The sequence below is a fragment of the Carettochelys insculpta genome, chromosome 6, assembly GCF_033958435.1.
Source record: "Carettochelys insculpta isolate YL-2023 chromosome 6, ASM3395843v1, whole genome shotgun sequence".
NCBI classification, from domain to species: domain Eukaryota; kingdom Metazoa; phylum Chordata; order Testudines; family Carettochelyidae; genus Carettochelys; species Carettochelys insculpta.
In genome coordinates this window covers 105,990,078-106,010,013 of record NC_134142.1, presented here as the reverse complement: position 1 = coordinate 106,010,013, position 19,936 = coordinate 105,990,078, and the positions used below count along the sequence as shown (strand labels likewise).

Genomic DNA, 19,936 nt, shown 5'->3' with positions numbered 1-19,936 from the left:
GACAGTCTCACTCCTGGGCCCCAGTCCCTTCTTCAACTCACAGTCCCTCAGATAGTCTAGGTGCTGGGGTATGGGCCCCATGTGCCCTAGCCACGGTTTGGACTTGTGTTCCTTGGCTGAAAGGACACTGGAGTAGGTGCCCCCTGGTCTGCCTGGGTTGGGTAAGCAGCCCTCCCCAGGCACCAGCTGATCTCTGTGGTTACCTGGGGGGAAGGGAACCCAAACACTCCCTGTGGGAACTCTTTACCTCCCCAATGTCTCTGGCAATGCTGGCGTTATTCTTAGCTCTCTAATTCTCTCCCTAGCCCCTCACTCCAACTTCCTCTTCCACTCTGTTTCCCTTTCCTCAGCATGGCAAGGCTTTTTAAATGGTCCTGTGGCAGACTCAGGTGAGATCAGGTGGCCCTAACTGATTTATAACAGCTCCATCTCGACTGCTTCCACAAGTCATCTGCTCCTCGCTGCCCTGAAGTGACCTTCTGCTAATTAGCCAGGCCATCTGTGCTTGTTTAGAGCTGTCTCTCTCCTCTTCCAAGCAAGCCCTCTGGTCTGACCCTGTCACACTAGGTACTTACTCTGAATCCTTTTGAAAGTTTAGCTGCTTCATTTAGGTGCCAATAAAAAAAATTCAAAATCTTAGAAAAATGTACTCAAAATTCTTATAAACCATGTGGGAGTATACACCTGGAAATATATTACATTCATAGTTTTTAACCTCTTTGCATAAAATGTCAGTGTAGGTGAATTACAGGATTGGCTGGCATTTTGCAACTTGGGTCCAATTATAAAGTTTTTCTGATCTCTTACTTTAAGTGAGCATTGAGCTTTCTGTATCCAGTAGATAACAAAGAAATGCATCAGGTAACTTGGTTTTATTTCCCTGTTTGGCACCTTTGACTTGGGAGAGATCTTGGCAAATAGAGGAATAGGATGCAGACACTTAATACTGTACCTGCATGTGGAGACACAATGATTTGGTGCTCTGGCTGTTTTATTGGGGGAAAGGGGGGGATGTTAGATGTTTTTTTAAAAAAAAATAGGAGAAATCTGCATAGAACTTCCTGCTGTGGGCAAAGAGGGACTGATGCTTCCTCTCGAGCAATGATTCAATGTGCAGGTTTCAGCTCATATGGACTTTATCAACTGAAACACATGGATCACTTTGGTCCAAGTACACATGAAGTCTCTGGTTGGTGTAAACCACTGCCAGTTCTTCCCTTCTCTCTTGACTGGGACCCCAGATACCTTCTTACTTTGTAACTCTTTGGAGAATGTGGGGATGACTGTCTAGTGTCCTCTAAACTCCTTCCTGCTAACTTGTCTTTGAGGAGAGAGTGATTATCCATCTCCCAGCACCTTCAGGTGATGCCTGGTAGGACAGCAATAAATGAATTCCTTGACCCCATCAGGCTCAATGTCAGACTGCTCACTTGTTGACCCCTGTCAGTTGACTCCAGCATGGATCCCAGCCCAGCAGAGCACCATTTGTGGAGTCCTGGGGAAAGGCTGACTGCCTACCATTACATTCAGAGCACTGAGTTAGTCATAGAGCTCTGTTCAGCTTCAGTGATGCAAAGGTATCAAGAATTTACCTCCAAACTGAAAGGTCACACCAGTTGGTTGTATGTGTGTGGGTAAAATAACTTGGTGCCATTTAATGTGCATTACATCTCTGATACCTAACAATTCTTCCATGTGTATTATATGGCACATTTTATGTCAAGGGGTGGATTGCTACTTTGCTAACTGTAGACATCATAGCAGTCTCTGCATATTCCCAAACTTTGCGTCTATGAGACTGTAATTCTTGCAGTCTCTAGTCTGCAATTTGTGACTGTCAGTTAAGCAGAGCGTTTGGGGAATAAGGAAAATTCAATATTAATTATAGCTTCCTGCTTCCAAGATGATCAAATAAGGATTCCTACAAAGAGTAGCAAATAACAATGCAAAATGACAGAATCATGCTAGTGATATATTAAAGCTGTCCCTCAAAACATCTTTAATGCCAGGCTGCAAAGTTCTGCCAGATCCTTTACAGATTGCATCCAGCTTGACCTGCATAGCAAGGGTATGCTAATGTGTCAGCAGCACCCTCAGCCCTCCCTGCTCAGAGCTGGTACAGCCCCCTGCATCCATATGAGATCTGTGCTAGTAGACAGAGAGAGGGAGAAGTGAGTCAGGTCAAGACCAAAAGAACACATATTCTTTCCAGCCATACCTTACCTCCATACCACCCTTATGGACTGTGGGTGGTGTTGCATTATCTATCTCAGTCCTTGCAGATTCCCTGGAATCTGCTTTGTTTGAGGATGGCCCTGGACACTTTTCTGCAGGAGATACTGTGATGCACTTGTGTGAATTGTGTGTATGTGCAGCACGGGCTCTAGATTGTACTGAATTGGGCCACGCTTGGTTGGCACCTGTAGCAAATGCATTAGTATTGGCCCAATTACTAGAAGGAGACAAGCATATCTCGCACTGTGGATTCTATAAGGCTTTATTATATGCATTCTTCACTTTTCAGTTATCTAATCCATTCACAGTCATTACTCACCCCATCTGCTCCTGTTCCATCCTTCCCCTCTCTTAGTCTTCCCTCCTCCTTTTCCCTCCCAGCGAAATAATTTGTGTCAATCCTGTAGTCCTCGCTAAAATAAAACTCCCATGAAGCCAGAGTGCATTTTGCCTGAGTGGGATTTATCATAACAAGCAGATCTGTTGAATAAAAACATGCTGGTTATACATACTAATTTTGCACAGAATCATGCTAGTGAAATGGTAAGGCTGTCCCTCATTTTATATCTTGGTGTGGATTGCTACTTTGCTAACTGGAGATGTCATAGGAGTCTGTGCATATTCCCAAACTTTGTTAGTTAGTCCACTAACTGTAAGCCTGGCTGCTGGGCTGAGATTTTCAAGGGTAGCTAGCATAGTTTGAGGCTTAACTTCTAGATAAAAGGCTAAATCAGGAACTGTTGGATGAAATAAAAAAGCCCAGGTGCTCTGGAGCATTATTATGCACAAAAGGAAATAGGAAAGTAGAACTGGGCAAGACATTAGACTGGACCACGATTGATCTAGGTTTAATTCCTGTCCCTGCCCCAGTATCCCTGCATGGGCTTGGGCAAGCTGCTTCACCTTTCTTAGCTTCACTTCCCCAATCACAGAATGAAAGGGAATTATTCTTTTTTCTTCCACTATTCATTTCTTTTGTATGTTAAACTGGAAACTCTTTATGGAAGGGATTTGTTCTTTGTGTTCGTGTAGCACCTCCTACAACAGAGCCATAGTCTAGGTGCTACAGTCCTATCAGGGAAAGAGGTGACGTTTCTCTCTGAAGTTAGACCCTGGGTAACTTTTTATGGTCAAATTTTAGAGTAGCCACCAGGTTCCTCACCCAGCCTAGTATTGCAGGTCATGGTGCTGCATTAAGGCCTTATTTCCTTCAGAGAAAGCCAGGAATTGAAATACCTCATTTTTTTATGGTATTACAGATCTCAGTGAGTTCCCTTTTTACCTCATAGAAACCTCAGTTTACCCTATCACTTATCTCTCCTCATTTCCTTCCTCCTTTGTTTCTTTAGTAGATTTAAAGGGACTTGCACATGACCAACTTGCAGCCGATGAGATGGATGGCATGATCATGAAGCAGAACAAACAGGTTTGCTCTTCAGCCTTCACTTCCTGTGCTGATTCAGTTTCTTCCTACATTTCATTTCCTCCTGACAGTCAGGCTTGACACTGAACTGAATACTTTCTATTCTTGCTGTGCTCAGCAGCTAGGGTAGGGCCCACAGTCAGTTGGGTGGTAAACACTAGCAAAATTACAGAGATCAGAGTATACAATGCCGGTATTGCACTCTGGAAATGCGTTAAATGAATGCAAAGGCTGTCAGGATTTTTTTGTTTCTTTGTTTTAAATGTGGATGATACTGAGTTTTGTATCATGAGCAGGTTTATGTGTAATAATAGGGTTACTGAATGAATGTCCTGTGCGTTATGCAACAGTTGTTTTTACATTTTATGAATTTGGCAAGTTGGCTTTTAGAAAATCTTTTTTTATACAGGGAATGAAGGTCTTTGTTGTTTCCCTAAATGTTGTCCAAAAGCTTGAATGTTTTTGGATTGCTAAATTAATTTCATTCAGCGTACTATTGCTAATGAATCGTTACAATTATATAAAGAAAAAGGTATGACAAAATCCATCTAATAACAGTGAAAATGACTGTAAGGTTTTGTATGGTGTTTGACAGTGATATCTGTTACACTTAAAAAGTGGGTCAGTAAGTTAAACATGTCAATAAATGTATAGATGCTCTGCTTTATGATCAAATCTGGTAAAGAAACTGTAATTTAATATAATTCAGTACAACACCACACTGCATACATTTAATACCATCATCATTTTGCCTTCAGATAGCTTTTAACCACTTATATATGGGTCTGGGATGATCTGTTCTGGATTTTTCTCCAGCAAGTATATTGCCTTTGCTTCTTTTATAGCTTTTGGATGGTTTTATCGGTATGAAGGGAAATTTCCTACAATTCGCAAGGTACAAAATTTGTAGAGATACAGGTGAAAATTTTGCTGTGGGTTTTGTATTTGAAATGACTCCTGTCTCTTGTCTGCATTTTTTCAAATAAAGTGTACAGCAATGTACATTTCTCTCTAAGCATGACAGTGTGTGGCCAGCTGTCTCACTTACTATGGATTTAGATGCCTTCTCACTTAACATATGCAAGCAACTTTCTTTGAAGTGCAGCTAGAGGACCTGATCTTTGAAGTATTGAGTCCTTTCAGCTCCCACTGACTACGGTGAAGTGATATCTAGCCATGCTTTTCAAGAGGTGCTCAACAGATTGGGAGATTGGACAAATGGGGTGCTCCCTTTGGCAAATCTTATGTTCCCCGTAAGCTTTTGAAATGGTGCTTAAAAGGGAGATTCTTCAGAGGCAAAAATTCAATGGGTGTTGAATACCTAGCTCCCATTTGAGACTTGGAAAATCTACCAGTAAGCGCAGGCTTTTTTAGTAGTTAGGTGTTCAAACAGAAATTAATTTGACCTGAGAATGGAAGAAAGCAATCAAACTCAACTTTTAAAAATTGGCAAACAATATAGTACATATTAAATATAATCTCTAAAGCATACAGTGGTGTTTCAAATAATATGCTATTCCTGCTAATATATTCTTCTTTTCTTTTGTTACTATTATGAACATTCCATAATTGATGCCTAGCCCAAGTTAAGATCAATTAGGGACTTTATAGTGAACCCAGAGCTAGAGCCTGCATTGCTTGTACATCCATTCATTTCGAATTTTGTTTGTGCAAGAAAGGCAAGGTCACAGCCTGGACTTGTCAGCTTTATCCGCCATAGTCACCATTTCAAGAGTCATCTTCTATTAAGGGGAACAGTTATTTCCCTATGAATACAATAGGAAATATTTGCAGCATCTCAAATGCCACTTTGTAGAGTTTGTGAATATTGATATGTCAGTCAACATTAATACAGTTTTATATGATGGAAAAATATGTGTGTATGCTGTAAAAATGCAAGTTGGTTTTACTGCCCAAGTTATTCTGTATAATTATATGCTTTGCACCTCTATATGTTAAGGTCTCAAAGCATTTGAAAATATGAAAGGGCTAATCTAACTACCATTGAAATCTATGCATACTACAAGCTTGGAAAATTTGTAGTTTTAATTTCAACAATATTTTATGTTATTTAAAATATTTCAGCCCATGCAAAAGCATACCAGTTTTTGTAAAAGGAATTCACTTCCTCTTAAAAGTATTTTTAATATGGAGCAAGCTTCAAAAAATGGATTATGACTCCATTAAAAAGTGATCTAGGTAAGCTCAGACACCGTAGAGTTTGACTTGAACTATAGGTGGCACATTCAGCTAAGATTAAGGGGAACATATTACTTTTCTATAGCACTAGTATCAGACAGAGTGCTTAGTGTGAGTCTTCATCTACAGTTATAAAATGAACCATGCTTTATTTATAATTCATTGTAAAGAATGAAGTAATGTCCCAAGTGAATAGGGTGTAAAGAGTAACTAGCTCTAAATCAGGCATGCCAGTGCCTGTGAGCATGTTTAAGCCTGTAGCTGCCAAAAATTCAGACCCGGCTCCTCAGAATGTTGCATTGGAATAATTCAGTTCCCAGCAACGATTTAAGCCTTTTCTTTGTGATTTCTATCTGTGTCTTTCCTAATGCATGTTTTGCGGTGTTTCCAATGTGGGTTGCAGTAAGGGCTTTTTACAGGCTAAAAGGGAAGGATTTATTCCTGTATGTAAAAACATGAGCATACATGTGAAAGCCATCATTTTAGCAAGCAATTAATGACAAACAGAAGGGTAAAAAATGATGATATTAGTGCAGACCATTTATGAATATCAGAACTCTTACCAGTCTGACATACCTATGTGCTGGAATTTTGTAGGAGGGGAAGAGTATTTAACAGTGCCACCACTGTATGATCCTTAAGTGATGCACAGCTGTTCTCTTTGTTTTCTGCAAAAACAACAAATTTTACTCAGTAAGAAGGGGAATGTTTTTTTGAATTGTTTTAAAAACAGCAACCTCCTTTATATTCACATGTAGGCAGCAACAAATTTAGCAAGGCAAGTTTTCATTTGTCTAAAGCCTCAATCAACTCAGTTTTCTAGTGTTTTTAGCCAGTAAAAAGCATACCCACTAGTATCTTGTGTAATTAAAAAAAACAAAAAAACAAAAACCTCCCAGAAAGGGAAAGAGAGAAAGAAATTGAAGAGTGACAGCCTGTGTGAACAGAGGAAGTGTAAAAAGGAACTGGAGTTTGAGCAAAAACTCGCCAAAGAAAAAGAAGGGATGTTGGAAAAAGAAAAACAGCTGAAAATCAACCGCCTTGTACAAGAGGTATGTTGTGATAAGCATTGGACTGTATTTCTTAATAATTTTATGATTTCCTTCTATTTCATCCTGGTTTCCTCCTGCAGACAAAATTCTTTTACTCTAATGCATGTCTGGGACACAGTTCAGCAAGGTATTTGACCATGTATGTAACACTAAACGTGTGTGCTTGTATTGACTTAAAAGGTAGTTTACGGTACCTTAAGTACCTTACTGAGGTGGGAACTTGTCTGTGGACAGTGGTATCTCATGGATTATTTAAAATAACAGATAATGGATCTTGTTCAGTATACCTGGCAACATTTGAAGCATGTGTAATCTTGTATTGAGATCCTAAGGAAGCTTAGGTTTCCTTATTCATATTTTTGTTATCTGCAAAAATGTAAAGCAGAAATTTAATGCAAGACAAACATAGAAAATAATGAATTACTGAAAATCAAGAAGAAACATGACATGCAAGTGAAGAAAATATTTAAATTGAAGTAACATCAATTGGTGCTGAGTTGGGAATAAAATTCAAAGTGGGTCTGAGTTCTTTTCAAACAAGGAATGCACATAGAAATAGGTATGAAAAATTACAGCAAAATGGAATGAAAGTAAATAGGAGAAAAGTAGTAGAATATGGTGTATGGTTTTTGGTATTGTTGAGAAAATTTATTAACTCCTTGCCTGTCAAAAAGATGGAGCCAAATTATCTGGTGATATAATGTTGTTGTTGGATTCAGTGGACTTACGTTAGTAGTTTGTTCCAGTGTGTTAGATACTTAAAAAACAGAAGAGAGCAAAATGTATGATTCTGTTGCTGAAGGACAACTAAGAACCCAAACCTGGCCTTCCTTATTCACAAGGGCTGGTCTTCCTCAGACAGGTAGTCCTGCTGGTTTAAAGACTACTCAGGTGGGATATTTAGGGGTTTTCAAGAATAGGCCTAATAGAAGGCAGTGAAATAGAGTATGACTCACAAGGGCATAAATTTTTTATTTTTGGCAGAAAGTATTTTAAAGTCAGATACATTTTATATCTTATCATCTTGTATGTGGTATAACCCTACTAACCTTTTCTTATGCTGTGGTGATACGGCTAAGGTATCTGAAACAGAGCGAGAAGACTTGGAGGAATCAGAAAAGGTTCAGCACTGGGTGGAAAGACTTTGTCAGACACGGTTAGAGCACATCTCCTCTGTGGAGAGCGATTCTCCTGAGGTAAAAGAAAGTGCTTGCTTATCCCTCCACTCAACAGTAATATTTAAATGACTTCAGTATGCTTCATATGTAGGCAGAGAGATGTGAATGAGAAGAATCTGTCCTGTTCCTTCCTTTGATTGACGTAGACAGTGTTTTGCATTGGACATCTGCACATTTTTAGGGTGCTGTCTTATTTGGAAATACATTGTCATTGGTGAATGTGGCTGCATGACATCCCCTGAAATGCAGCATGACCACTTGGCAGTTCAGTATTCTGTTAGCTGACCCAGCTAGATTGGCTAGGATGGCTTTTGCTAGCCATATTAAAACTGCAGTCTAGGAAGACTATTGCCTGTAATAATGGTGCTTTCCAGGCAAGAGCACTTGAGAAGGGAATCACTGATATTCAGGACCTTAAATGCATCCTTCTACTATGTTACAGAGTGCAATAACAAAGGGCCAAGTCATATTCTCACTGGAGAATATTCAGGGGAACGGATAAAAGCTGAAGGAATTCTGCAAGTGTCACTTAAACTTTCATTCAGTTTTTGCCCTCCAAGAGGAGATATTGAGGAAAAGCGGCACACAGAGGAAGTTTTTCCAAATCCACTGAGAGGATTTCCCACCATCCTGCTATTCTGGCTTCTCTGCCAGCACAGCTGTTTTAGGAGGAACACATCTCTCTGATGACTTCCCGTGGGAATTAGAAATAGCAGCTGCAGCAGGGACCCATGGTGATCTCCCACTTGAATAATTCTTTGAGTCAACAGAAAGCAGCTGGTCCTCTGCACCTCTTGTCCCTGTGTCCAAAGCCAGATGAATCTCCAATGGAAGAGCCTCTTGAGGAAAAGGATATGTTTCTGCACTCACTAGCTGCAATCACCATCACAGTCACCATCAGTGGTAGAAATGAAGGGCAGTTGTCTGATAGTCACATATTCTAGATAAAAGAGAGGTATACCTAGCAATGCATAATGCTAAAGAAAAACAAGGTTAGATATTAAGAAGCAAACAAAAATGCATGGGAACAATATTCTGCAATCTTTTTCCACTAGCATCCACCTACATTAGAAGACTGATAAGAGAGAGATAGCTGTGTTAGTCTGTACTCTTATCAAAACGAAAAAGCAGTCATGTAGCACTTTAAAGATTAACAAAATATTTCATTGGGTGATGAGCTTTCGTGGGACAGGCTCAATATATAAAGCACAGGGGTCCACAAATTGTTATCAAGGTTGACAAATCAGAAAAATTGTTTGCCAACAACAACCATTTTTCTGGATTGTCAACCTTGACAACAATTTTTGGACCCCTGTGCTTTATATATTGAGTCTGTTCTGGTAAGGCTATAGATCCGAAGAAGTGGGTCTGTCCCATGAAAGCTCATCACCTAATAAATTATTTTGTTAGTCTTTAAAGTGCTACATGACTGCTTTACATTAGAAGACTGTTACCCTCTGCCAGCAGGACACGGCCTCAGCTGAGTAGCTCTGGGCAACATGAGTAGCTGACGCTGGGTGGGAGAGCAGAGGAGCCTGCTGGCTGCATTCAGACAATATCTGTGCCCTAGAAGTGGGAGATTGGATAGTTTAGAAGAGTGCTAATGGCAGTCATTAGAAGTGACTGCCTGACTGCTACTTGGCAGATCCTCTGTCGATCTTTTTGAAGAAATACCTACATTGTAATTGTCATGAATCATCTCTTAATGGGGAGTGTCCTTAGAATGTTAGCATTGCGTCCCTCCATGCTGCATCTGAGTGCAGCCTGCAGGCTCCTCTGCTCTCTCTGTGCTCCTGCCCGTTGTCCGCTGACCAGCTTACTGACCTCAGCTGTAACTTATGCTGGTTTTTTGAGTGTAACAGTTGATCAAATAGTGGTTAATCAAGAGTTTGCTGTACTAGGGCCAAACTCCTTGATATATTTTCAGAGTATGCTGCTCAGGAGTATTTCTTTGCCCAGTACTGTGTTTTTGCTGCCACTATTTACTTCATTACTGTAAATCTGTTTGATGAGATTGCACTGCTATAAATTAGGACGACAGGTGGTTTCTGAGGGATTAATCTGTCTGAGCTATTAACAGCCATTATCTGCTATTATGTCTTATTAATTGTAATATATCCTGAAAATGAGCAGCAGTTCCTGAGATCTGGAGAGTAACCAATAAGTTGTCTGTTCTTAGATAGTGGAGCCGCTCTATGGTACTGAGAGATTTAACTGAGACTCATTATGAACAGAGCAGAAAACAAACTGAAGAAATAAGGTCGGATAAGGCTAGAATAAATACCATGCCTCTTTAACCATTCCTCCAGGACGTGGATATAACACGAGATATGAGAATATTGATTAAATGCACTTTACTGATCCATGACAAATAACTCCCGGAGACGTTTTGACCACATACATTTTGTCCTTCTCCACTCCCCCAAATCTTGATTGATTTGACTCACTTCTGTGGAACATCTAGATCCTGGATCATCTCCTTGATGTAGCATTCACAAGCCCATCAAGGACTCAAGCTCTGCATGGGATACTCTGTACTGTTTTAAACTCTGTGTGTAGATTTGCTTGGACAAACTCATGAAGACTAAGTCACACACTCCCCTGCCTCACACATACGTGCCCCACCATTACACACACAGCTTCCCCCCACCCTCAGCATATCCAATACCACCACCATCACATACGCCATCCAGGTGGATGTACTTTGAGAGCTGCTTATCAGACACTTGGGTCTCTAGGTAGTGTTTGGTTGGTGAAGGTACTTGAGCTCTGAATTCCCTAGCATGCTTTAAATTTCAGGGATGGTTAAGAATTTTCCCCTAACTGATGTGTATTTGCAACCTTTACTCCAGACTCATATATCTCCCTCCTCCCACAGCCCCCAACTTCTCCTGGTCTGCAATCCATTTAAATAATATTGTAGCATTTCAGGAGGATCTGCTTCTAAAGAGCTCTCTTCTTACATCAGCCACTTTTATAATGAGCATTTCTTGTTTTGCATTTGTTTTGCTTTTTGTGTCTACTCTTTTTATTCCCCCAGCCCAGCAATTAGATACTGTTTTTCTATTAACTGTATTCTTAAAAAAAATGGGACAAGTGCTCTTTGTAGACAAAAAGGCTTTAAGAAGAAGTTGTGGGCATTGGTTTTCTAATGGGAACCCAAGACCTCACAGTACTGAGTTAATTATAGCTTGTGGTGTCCTGTTACTTGCTTTTCGTTTGTTCAGGTCCATTACTGGCAGGTGCACAGTTAAGGCAAATCTCTGTTGTTATTACACTAGCTGGCAAGTGGACGAACTTCTGCTTCTCCTTCTGCTACATCAGTGAGGAGGTTTGCAGGTGGTCTGCAGCTTCACACCACAGACCTTGATGATATTAACCTGGATGAAGTTGACAAGCCTACAAAACGCATAGCGCCACTCCCTCCACCTCTTCACGCAACTTCTGCAACATCAGCAGCTCACCCACTTTCTTCACCAAATGTCCCAACTTCAAGAGGTCCAGCCCCCTCACCTTCTGCAGGTTCACGGGTGACTTTATCATCATCTGCTGGGATGCATACTGCCCCACGTCCTCCCCCCATCTCCTTACCCACTCAACCCATTGGATCTCTCTGTGTACCACCCACACTCTTAGAAGAAAAAGCAGGCAGCCACAGTTACCAGTCTTCTGGTCCAACAGAGCCCGTAAATGTCTGGGAAGCAAAAAACTGCAGAGGAAGATATACTTTTGGACCCATGAGCTCTCAGAATAGTGAACACACCTATTTATCAAGTCCAAAGGTATAATTTAATTATCTTCTACTCTGGTTGCACATACATCATTCTCATTAGTTATGTGTACCCACAGCAGGTGGAGAATATATCTTGTGTGTTTGATCTGCGTAGTGTTCCAGATCTTCTGCATGCAAATATGTTGTGCAAAATGCATTAGTTAATAGCATCTTTTGTGCTTGATCATTATTACCTATAGCCCATCATATTTTAAATACAAAAAAATCGTACAACCTATTAAACTATATCTGCACAGCAAAACAAAAAATATCATCTGCATTGTTTAACTGTGACCCTGAATTGTTTTTATCAGTGAAGGTAGTGCACCAAAAGCACTAGATTGAAGTCCAGTGCTCAGAAATTTGAACTCTGAACTGAGAATCCATAATAATCATTTTATGAGAACAAACCTGAAAGCTCTTATTAGAAATCTGAGGGGGTTGTCTTTTATTAGTTTCCTGGAGAAACACTCTGGTTGCCCCTTATTACAAACTCACTAGCTTTATTCCACAAGAGGATCTTCTATACTGAATATTTTAAAACATTAAGATATGAAATCCCATTATTCAGGGAACAATATTTCAGTGACTTCATCATACCAGCATTTTGCTTTATTTTGCTTTATCATGTCAGACACATACTCAAATCTCTGTAAGAAAAAAATCTTTCTGTGGCTATTTTATACTAGTTTCAAGCAGTTCAGCTGCAACCCTTGGAGGTAGTTTGCATGTTTTTCTGCATGGATTCATTGCATTGTGTGCTATGGTTTTCTGCAAGATCATTTGGAATAATAATGACTTTATGTTGTGGGTATCGCAGCTGAACTGCAGAAGGATAAAAGGGCAGAGAACTAAAATGACTTCTTAGTTCTCTGCAAAAATGTACAGATTATTTCTATGTAAAGGATAGTTTAGAAGGATGAATTATGAATCTTTGCTTTGTTATAAACATAAGTCTGATTAATGAGGGGAGTCCTCAAACTTGACTTATAGTTATATTTCAAATACACTAGCTTCTCTGAAATTAGAATAGTAGCTGTAACTTTTTATGGAAGATGGATTTTCTAAATGTCATCTAAATAAGTGGTCCTCAACCTTTTGGGGTTTTGGATGCATTTATAAATGTTTATGACCGGTCACAACCAATAAATAGTCGGTGGGTGGAGGCCCTTGGTAGATTCTAAATCCATATTGGGCAGCTAAATAAGTGATCTTATCTAAGCTGCCACCAACCACCCCCAAACTCTTAAGAAAATATTAATATTGAGCCAGTCTTATGCTATTATATGCATGCAAACCCATTGTTTTATCTTCAGTGGGGTTTCACATCAATCTGGCCTAGCTCAATTATTTAAGAGAAGTAGACAATCCCACTCTGCCTATTGAGTTTGACAGGGCGGTTTATACCTTTTAAGTACCTGATACTAGACACTATCAAAGACATAATAGTGGAAAGCATGGACCTTGGCATTGATCCATTTGAGGTCAAAATCTGGCCTGGTTTACCTGTTCCTTTTTAAATAGCCTGGTTTATATTACGGGGGGTAAATACAAACAATAGATTTTTTTCCCCCAGCAAAATAACCAATTTCCTTCTTTGTATCTCATCCCTGGCAACATTAACTGACTAGATTACTCCCAGTCAGTGGAATAAATTTATTTGATTTTAAATACTATATCTGGTTGTTAGATCAGGCAAAATTGACAAGAACAAAGATTCTTATTCTGGATTCATAAACAGCTTTTTTAATGTTATACAAACAGGTTTTTAAATCTTTTCAGCATCTATAACTTTCTTCACCATGGCCATTTAATTTCAAGTTCAGTCAGGTGCTTGCCAGTGCTGAAGGAATGAAATTACTTGTCAGATTGATTTGAGCACCATAAGTATGATGACTAGATATGCAGTACACCTCAATGAAGCTATTATTGTTTAGGGTCTCAGAAACACCTCTCAGGTTGGCAGAATATCATCTGCATCAAGCAACCCACTGGTATGTCATAAGCTTTTAATAATTATTAGAGTTTTTATAATGTAATGCCTATGTCAAGGAATTAAAAAGGCAGTGATTTCAAATAGTTGCATGGTCAGATTTCCCCTCTTTTAAATTGGCAATCAGTCTTAAGGTTCAGATGTGTAAGGCAGTCACTCCATACACCAGATACCTGGTAATATCACCTAATATCACTTTCCATGTACCAATTAGCAGTGTTAAGCCCTAAGAGTATAAAAGACTCTCAACAATGAGTCTTCACATTTCAAGTCTCAAAAATATGAGCCTGAAGCATGAATGTTGCATGTACAACATTTTATGTACTGTGTATTTGTATGTCTGTCAGGAGACCTAAAACCTAGTTACAATCCTATGTATTTTAAATGCAGTTTGGGATGGTATCAAAGCTGAAAATATTGATCAATATAAATATTCAGACAGTTGTACTGAAAGTGTATTTAGACAATGGATCAAATTAGAAGAGATGTACACTAAGAAAAGATGTCTTTCCTCCTCACCCCCCATTTCCACTAGTGTGCAAGTATTATGGTAGTGGAAGGTATTTTTAAATGTCTTCCTTTAATAAATTCAGAAACCACTACTATAACAAAGGGCTGTTAATTCCTCCATTGTGTTCCACGGTACAAGACAAACATACTTGCTAGCTTCAGTGAATAAACACTGGAAAAATACCTGTTTAATAGAGGGGTATATGGGGAAAAGCCCTGAAAGTACATTTGTAAAAATTGTTGTGGGTTTAACCATGCACTTTTGTAGCACTTGTGTGGAAAGGGAAAAGATGACAGAGAACCTTTTCACCCTCCTTTGGGACAGCAGGACAGGCAGGGATCCCTCTCTGATCCACAGGAGTGAGTTGTGGGAAGACCCAGCTGATGCATTGCCCCTTCTAAAGTATCTACAGGAAGCATGGTCTGAGGGTTACAGGTGTACCTAGTTCACTAGGTGAGCTAGTCCAGATGCTGCCCACAACAGCATGTGCTAGCTGGCAGATGTTGGGACACATTTTCTTGCTTAAAGAGCAGTAATTTTTACTTCCTACTTAAGATGGCCATTCTGCTTTTTGCTAGTCCACACCCATCTGATTGGGAACGGCCCAGTCTACATTTCTGCTTCCTAATGCTGTGGTGGGGCTGGATTTGTCCCCTTTGTGTAGAATAAGAACAAATTAAAAAGCTTCAGAAACATGAACTTTTAAAGAAAAGACATAAGACACTTAGCTTAATCGGGATCATGGCTTACTGGTAAGCAGGAACTTACTTAATTTGGAAAGTTCTCATACTATAACTAGTATCAGAGAGGTAGCTGAGTTAGTCTGTATCTTCAAAAACAACAAGTCCTGTGACAACTTATAGACTAACAGATATTTTGGAGCATAAGCTTTCATGGGCAAAGACCCACTTCATCAGATGCATCTGACAAGGCGGGCCTTTGCCCATGAAAGCTTATGCTCCAAAATACCTGTTAGTCTGTAAGGTGCCAAAGGACTTTGTGTTGTTTTTATACTATGACTGAAAGTTTAGACCATTTCACCAAATTCATTACAGCTGTCGTTATGTGAAAAAGACATTGATAAATACTGTGCCATGGCAATGTTTCACACAATAGCCGCATCTACCCATGCACGCTACTTCGAAGTAGCGGCGCCAACTTCGAAATAGCGCCCGTCACGGCTACACGTGTTGGGCGCTATTTCGAAGTTAACTTCGACGTTAGGCGGCGAGAAGTCGAAGTCGCTAACCCCATGAGGGGATGGGAATAGCACCCTACTTCGACGTTCAACGTCGAAGTAGGGAACGTGTAGACAATCCGCGTCCTGCAACATTGAAATAGCGGGGTCCTCCATGGCGGCCATCAGCTGAGGGGTTGAGAGACGCTCTTTCTCCAGCCCCTGTGGGGCTCTATGGTCACTGTGTGCAGCAGCCCTTAGCCCAGGGCTTCTGGCTGCTGCTGCTGCAGCTGGGGATCCATGCTGCACGCACAGGGTCTGCAACCAGTTGTCGGCTCTGTGGATCTTGTGTTGTTTAGTGCAACTGTGTCTGGGACGGGCCCTTTAAGGGAGTGGCTTGCTGTTGAGTCCGCCCTGTGACCCTGTCTGCAGCTGTGCCTGGCACCCTTATTTCGATGTGTGCTACTTTGGCGTGTAGACGTTCCCTCGCAGCGCCTATTTCGATGTGGTGCTGCCCAACGTCGACGTTCAACGTCGACGTTGCCAGCCCTGGAGGACGTGTAGACGCTATTCATCGAAATAGCTTATTTCGATGTAGCGTGCACGTGTAGACGTAGCCAATGGGTGACATTCACTCCTGTTCAGAAGGCCAACACATGGATCATGTCGCACTTAAACCTGTAATGGATAATGGGGAAATTCATTGTTGTTTTAAAAGTCCTCAGACATTCATTACCCCATGATAACGAATCTATATTCCAGCCTAATTTCCTAAGATGCAAAAATAGACACTTTTGAAGATGTGAAGGGGACTTGCACAGTGAATATTTTAAAGTCATTTTAAATATTTGTAACCTAGTATTAGAGAGTTTGCAAGGTTCCTGTGTTTGAGATAGGTCAAGCGATGATAAAACCTTTCAAAAATTGCTTTTGGTTTCAAGGGTCAGCCCAGTATCTCTTCGTATCCCCTTGATGTCTTCAAATGTGAAAACATCACTAGTTTGCCATAGAAAGGATAAATGAAGAAAAGAGAAATTCATTTTGATCTCTCCAGAACAGTGTTGGTTTATCAGGTTAATCATATTCTAAAGTGAGTGCGATAGAGGGGTATTTTTCAGAAAACCATTTGCCTGAAATTGTCTTCAAGTGCTTTTGATTCAAGGATAGTCAGATCTGAGATTTCTCCACCAGGCCACTTTGTAGAGCCAGGTTTCTGGAAGTAAGTGCAGCTCCTGGGGATATTATCCTGATACTGTACAACTGCAGAGTTTATCACCATGCGCCCTCCTATTCTCCTTAGACCATTTAATGAGGGTTAGCAATTGATTTTTATGTTGGTAAACACTACACCACTCCAGGGAATTCCCTGGTGACTTTCAAAGGCTCCAAAACCTTTCTCTACATTTTTAAAAAATACTCCCTTCTACTCTAAAAATGGGATTGTGTAACCAATTTACTGGAAACTATTCAGATCATTTCCTTAGCAACAGCTTGTACTACATGCCTGATATCTGGAATACATCATGTTTCCTATGAGAAATGTCAACTAGAGTGTACTGGGAGTTGCTGGAGCTGAGTCAGAATCTAACCCTTAGGGCTCAGTGGTGAACTCTTTATTCAGACAAAGCTCTCATTGATGTCAATGGGAGTTTTGCCTGAGTAAGGAGTTTAGGATCAGGCACCTAATATGTACGTGTTAGATGATTAACTCTGAAATGCCTCAGGGTATCCACTGTACTACATAGAATGAAAACTAATTATTGTGACTGACTCCTGATTTTAGCCCAAGATGAGTGATTTTTAATATGGGTCTTATGTTATAATAATAATAATAATAAATTATAGGGCTGCTCAATTTCACTTTCAAGATCAGGTTAGCCACCTAATTACAATATATCTTCAACACTATCACAATTTCAAATCAGGTTTGCTGTCTCCTCACATTCATTGTTTTTATCATTACCTCTTTACCTCATAAATCATTTCATGGCCTCTGTAGGATAAAGGCCAATTGCAAGGATAACATTTTCCATGATCCTTCTGAAGTCTTGGTTTACGAAAGAAAAGCCATTATTTAGCATAGCCAGGGATTACATTATGTTTGTCTTCTTAACATTATAGACAGGTTAATAAAAAGTTTCTGATAGCTTTTTGTTATACTAACGGCAATACATTCATAGCAATGAAGTGATGCTGTGGTGCCTCTGTAATATGACTGATTTGCACAAATTGCATTATCTGTAATTTTCTTAAATTGAACCCCAATAGCAATTTGCTCCAACCCCACCTACCCAGCGCCAGCCAGGGGTACCTATAGTCTCTAAGCCAGTCATGCTGCAACCTGATCCTAATTTTATGGTCAGATCAACGACCAAACCGGATGCCCTGGTAAGCCTTTTCCAATATTCTTTCCTGTGTATGGTAAAGTTGTAGGAATATTTCTTGTTCAATTCTTTAAAGGGTCAGAGTTTGTCCCTGTATTCTCCAAAACGTTACTCAGATTGAATTGATCTGAACAATGAGATGTGGTAAGTAGTAAAGGTCTCAGTGTGGCTTTGTGAATAACTGTCTCTTTCTCACAGAAAGGAGCTTTTAGGGTTTTAAATACATTTTTATTTTGTACAATGTTTTGATTTTAACATTTTTATATTCAGTCATCCAAAAAGTAAAATTTACCATGAATGCAAGAGTGTCAGTGTTAATTTTTGCCTTTATAAGGAAACATAAATATACGATTGATGTATAAATTTCAAATTCTTCCTTTCCCAAGGAAAAGATGTACATTGTTAATATTAAATTGTACCCCATAGTAGACAGGCATTGTGGTCGTCCTGTTAAGTGTTGCACAAGTAGATTTTTTCACATCTGTTCCCAGTGTAAATTAAGATGTATTGTGCTACTGATGAAAATCTTAGATTAAAAGTGTTTAGGCTAACTCTTGCAGTGCGCCCTGGAATTTTGTTATATTAGTGACTATATGGTTTGGTTGTTTGGGAGCAGAAAAGATCATGAATAATTTGGAAGCTAAAGACTCAATCTTGAAATCTTTACTCATGGAAAAACTATCATTTAAGTCAATGGAAATTCTGCCTGAATAAGAATTGATGGCCCAGATTTGTGGCTATTAGCAGCAGTTAATCATTAGAATCGCATTGACTAAATTTACTTAAGTGAATCATGATAGGCGGTGATCCAACACCCATAGAAGTCAACAGAAAGCTTATCAGTGAAATATAAATCACATCAGCACTTAAAATTCTTGAATTACAAACTTGTGATATGAATTCCAAACCCCTAAGAATTAACTTCCCTTTTATTCACAATTGCCATTAATTAGAATATTCAGAATGTTCTGCTTTGAAAAGGTAATGATTCTTGTTCTTCTATTTTCAACATTAAAATGAAAACAGATACAGTTGCTGTTTAATGATTCGCTTTTATCAAAGACACATTAGCCTAGAACTGCTGCCCTATAGGTGTTCTTAAATTACTATATGCATATGAGAGCTGATATTTGCAAGATCAATATTAATTCCTGCCCACACATCAGGAGGCTGGACTGTAATTTAATAATGGGTAAAAAGATTGTGAATGTAGATATTCCATTCAATTATACATATCTTTTTACTTTGGGATGTGTGAAATGATAACTAATAATTCAATCATTTACCAGCATGCCAAGCAATTTAAATTGCTCAGAAAAAGAGCCAAAATAATAGTCCAAAATTAATATAAATGTTACGTCTGGAAAAAATGTGACATGGATTGTAAAACTGTTGGTTTGTGAAAAACACAGTATCTTATTACCTGTATTTTATAGCCTGAATGCTCACAATTAGTCCTGAAGTATTGGAAACAAGAATTGCTTCTAAAGGGAATTTTGTCATTACATGTATGCATGTATGCACATTTTCCAAATCACAAAACTATTCTAATGTTGCAGATGTCAATATCCTTTTATTCACAAATTGCTTTATATTACTTCTTGGGAATTCATGGAACAGGGAACAAATATTCTGCTGATAAGATTTTCAAAGTGAATTACTGCATGAATTGCATGTCCAGTTCCTCTTTCTAACTTCCAACTGACTTAGGCCTTTATGGTTGTTTGTACTGTCTGCAGGTAGGGTCACAGTACATTGTAAAGTGGGGTTTAAGATTTAAATAGTGTAAACAAGAGGAAGCAATTTTTTATTATCCAGAAAAAATGCAGGCTACTGTCTGCATAGGCAGGCAGGGTTTATATCAGCATCTTTCCTAAAAAGTCTAAAAAAACATATAAATCTGTTTCACATAGAAGAAATCCTCTTTGTTATCTTCCCTAATTTAAGTAAAGGTTCAGAAATATGACTAGGTCAGCAGCCTCTTCAAATTAAGTATGTGAAATCACCAAAAG

General features: G+C 39.4%; 1 protein-coding gene across 1 annotated transcript in view; it reads left to right on the top strand.

Annotated features, from left to right (window-relative positions):
• The window catches only part of USH1C (USH1 protein network component harmonin), a 109,880-nt gene that overhangs the window by 66,444 nt on the left and 23,500 nt on the right, over positions 1-19,936 (top strand). Inside the window, exons 15-16 of the mRNA XM_074999043.1 lie at positions 4,504-4,553; positions 6,757-6,909. Of these exons, the coding sequence (XP_074855144.1) occupies positions 4,504-4,553; positions 6,757-6,909 (203 nt within the window). The remainder of the gene's footprint in view (positions 1-4,503; positions 4,554-6,756; positions 6,910-19,936) is intronic.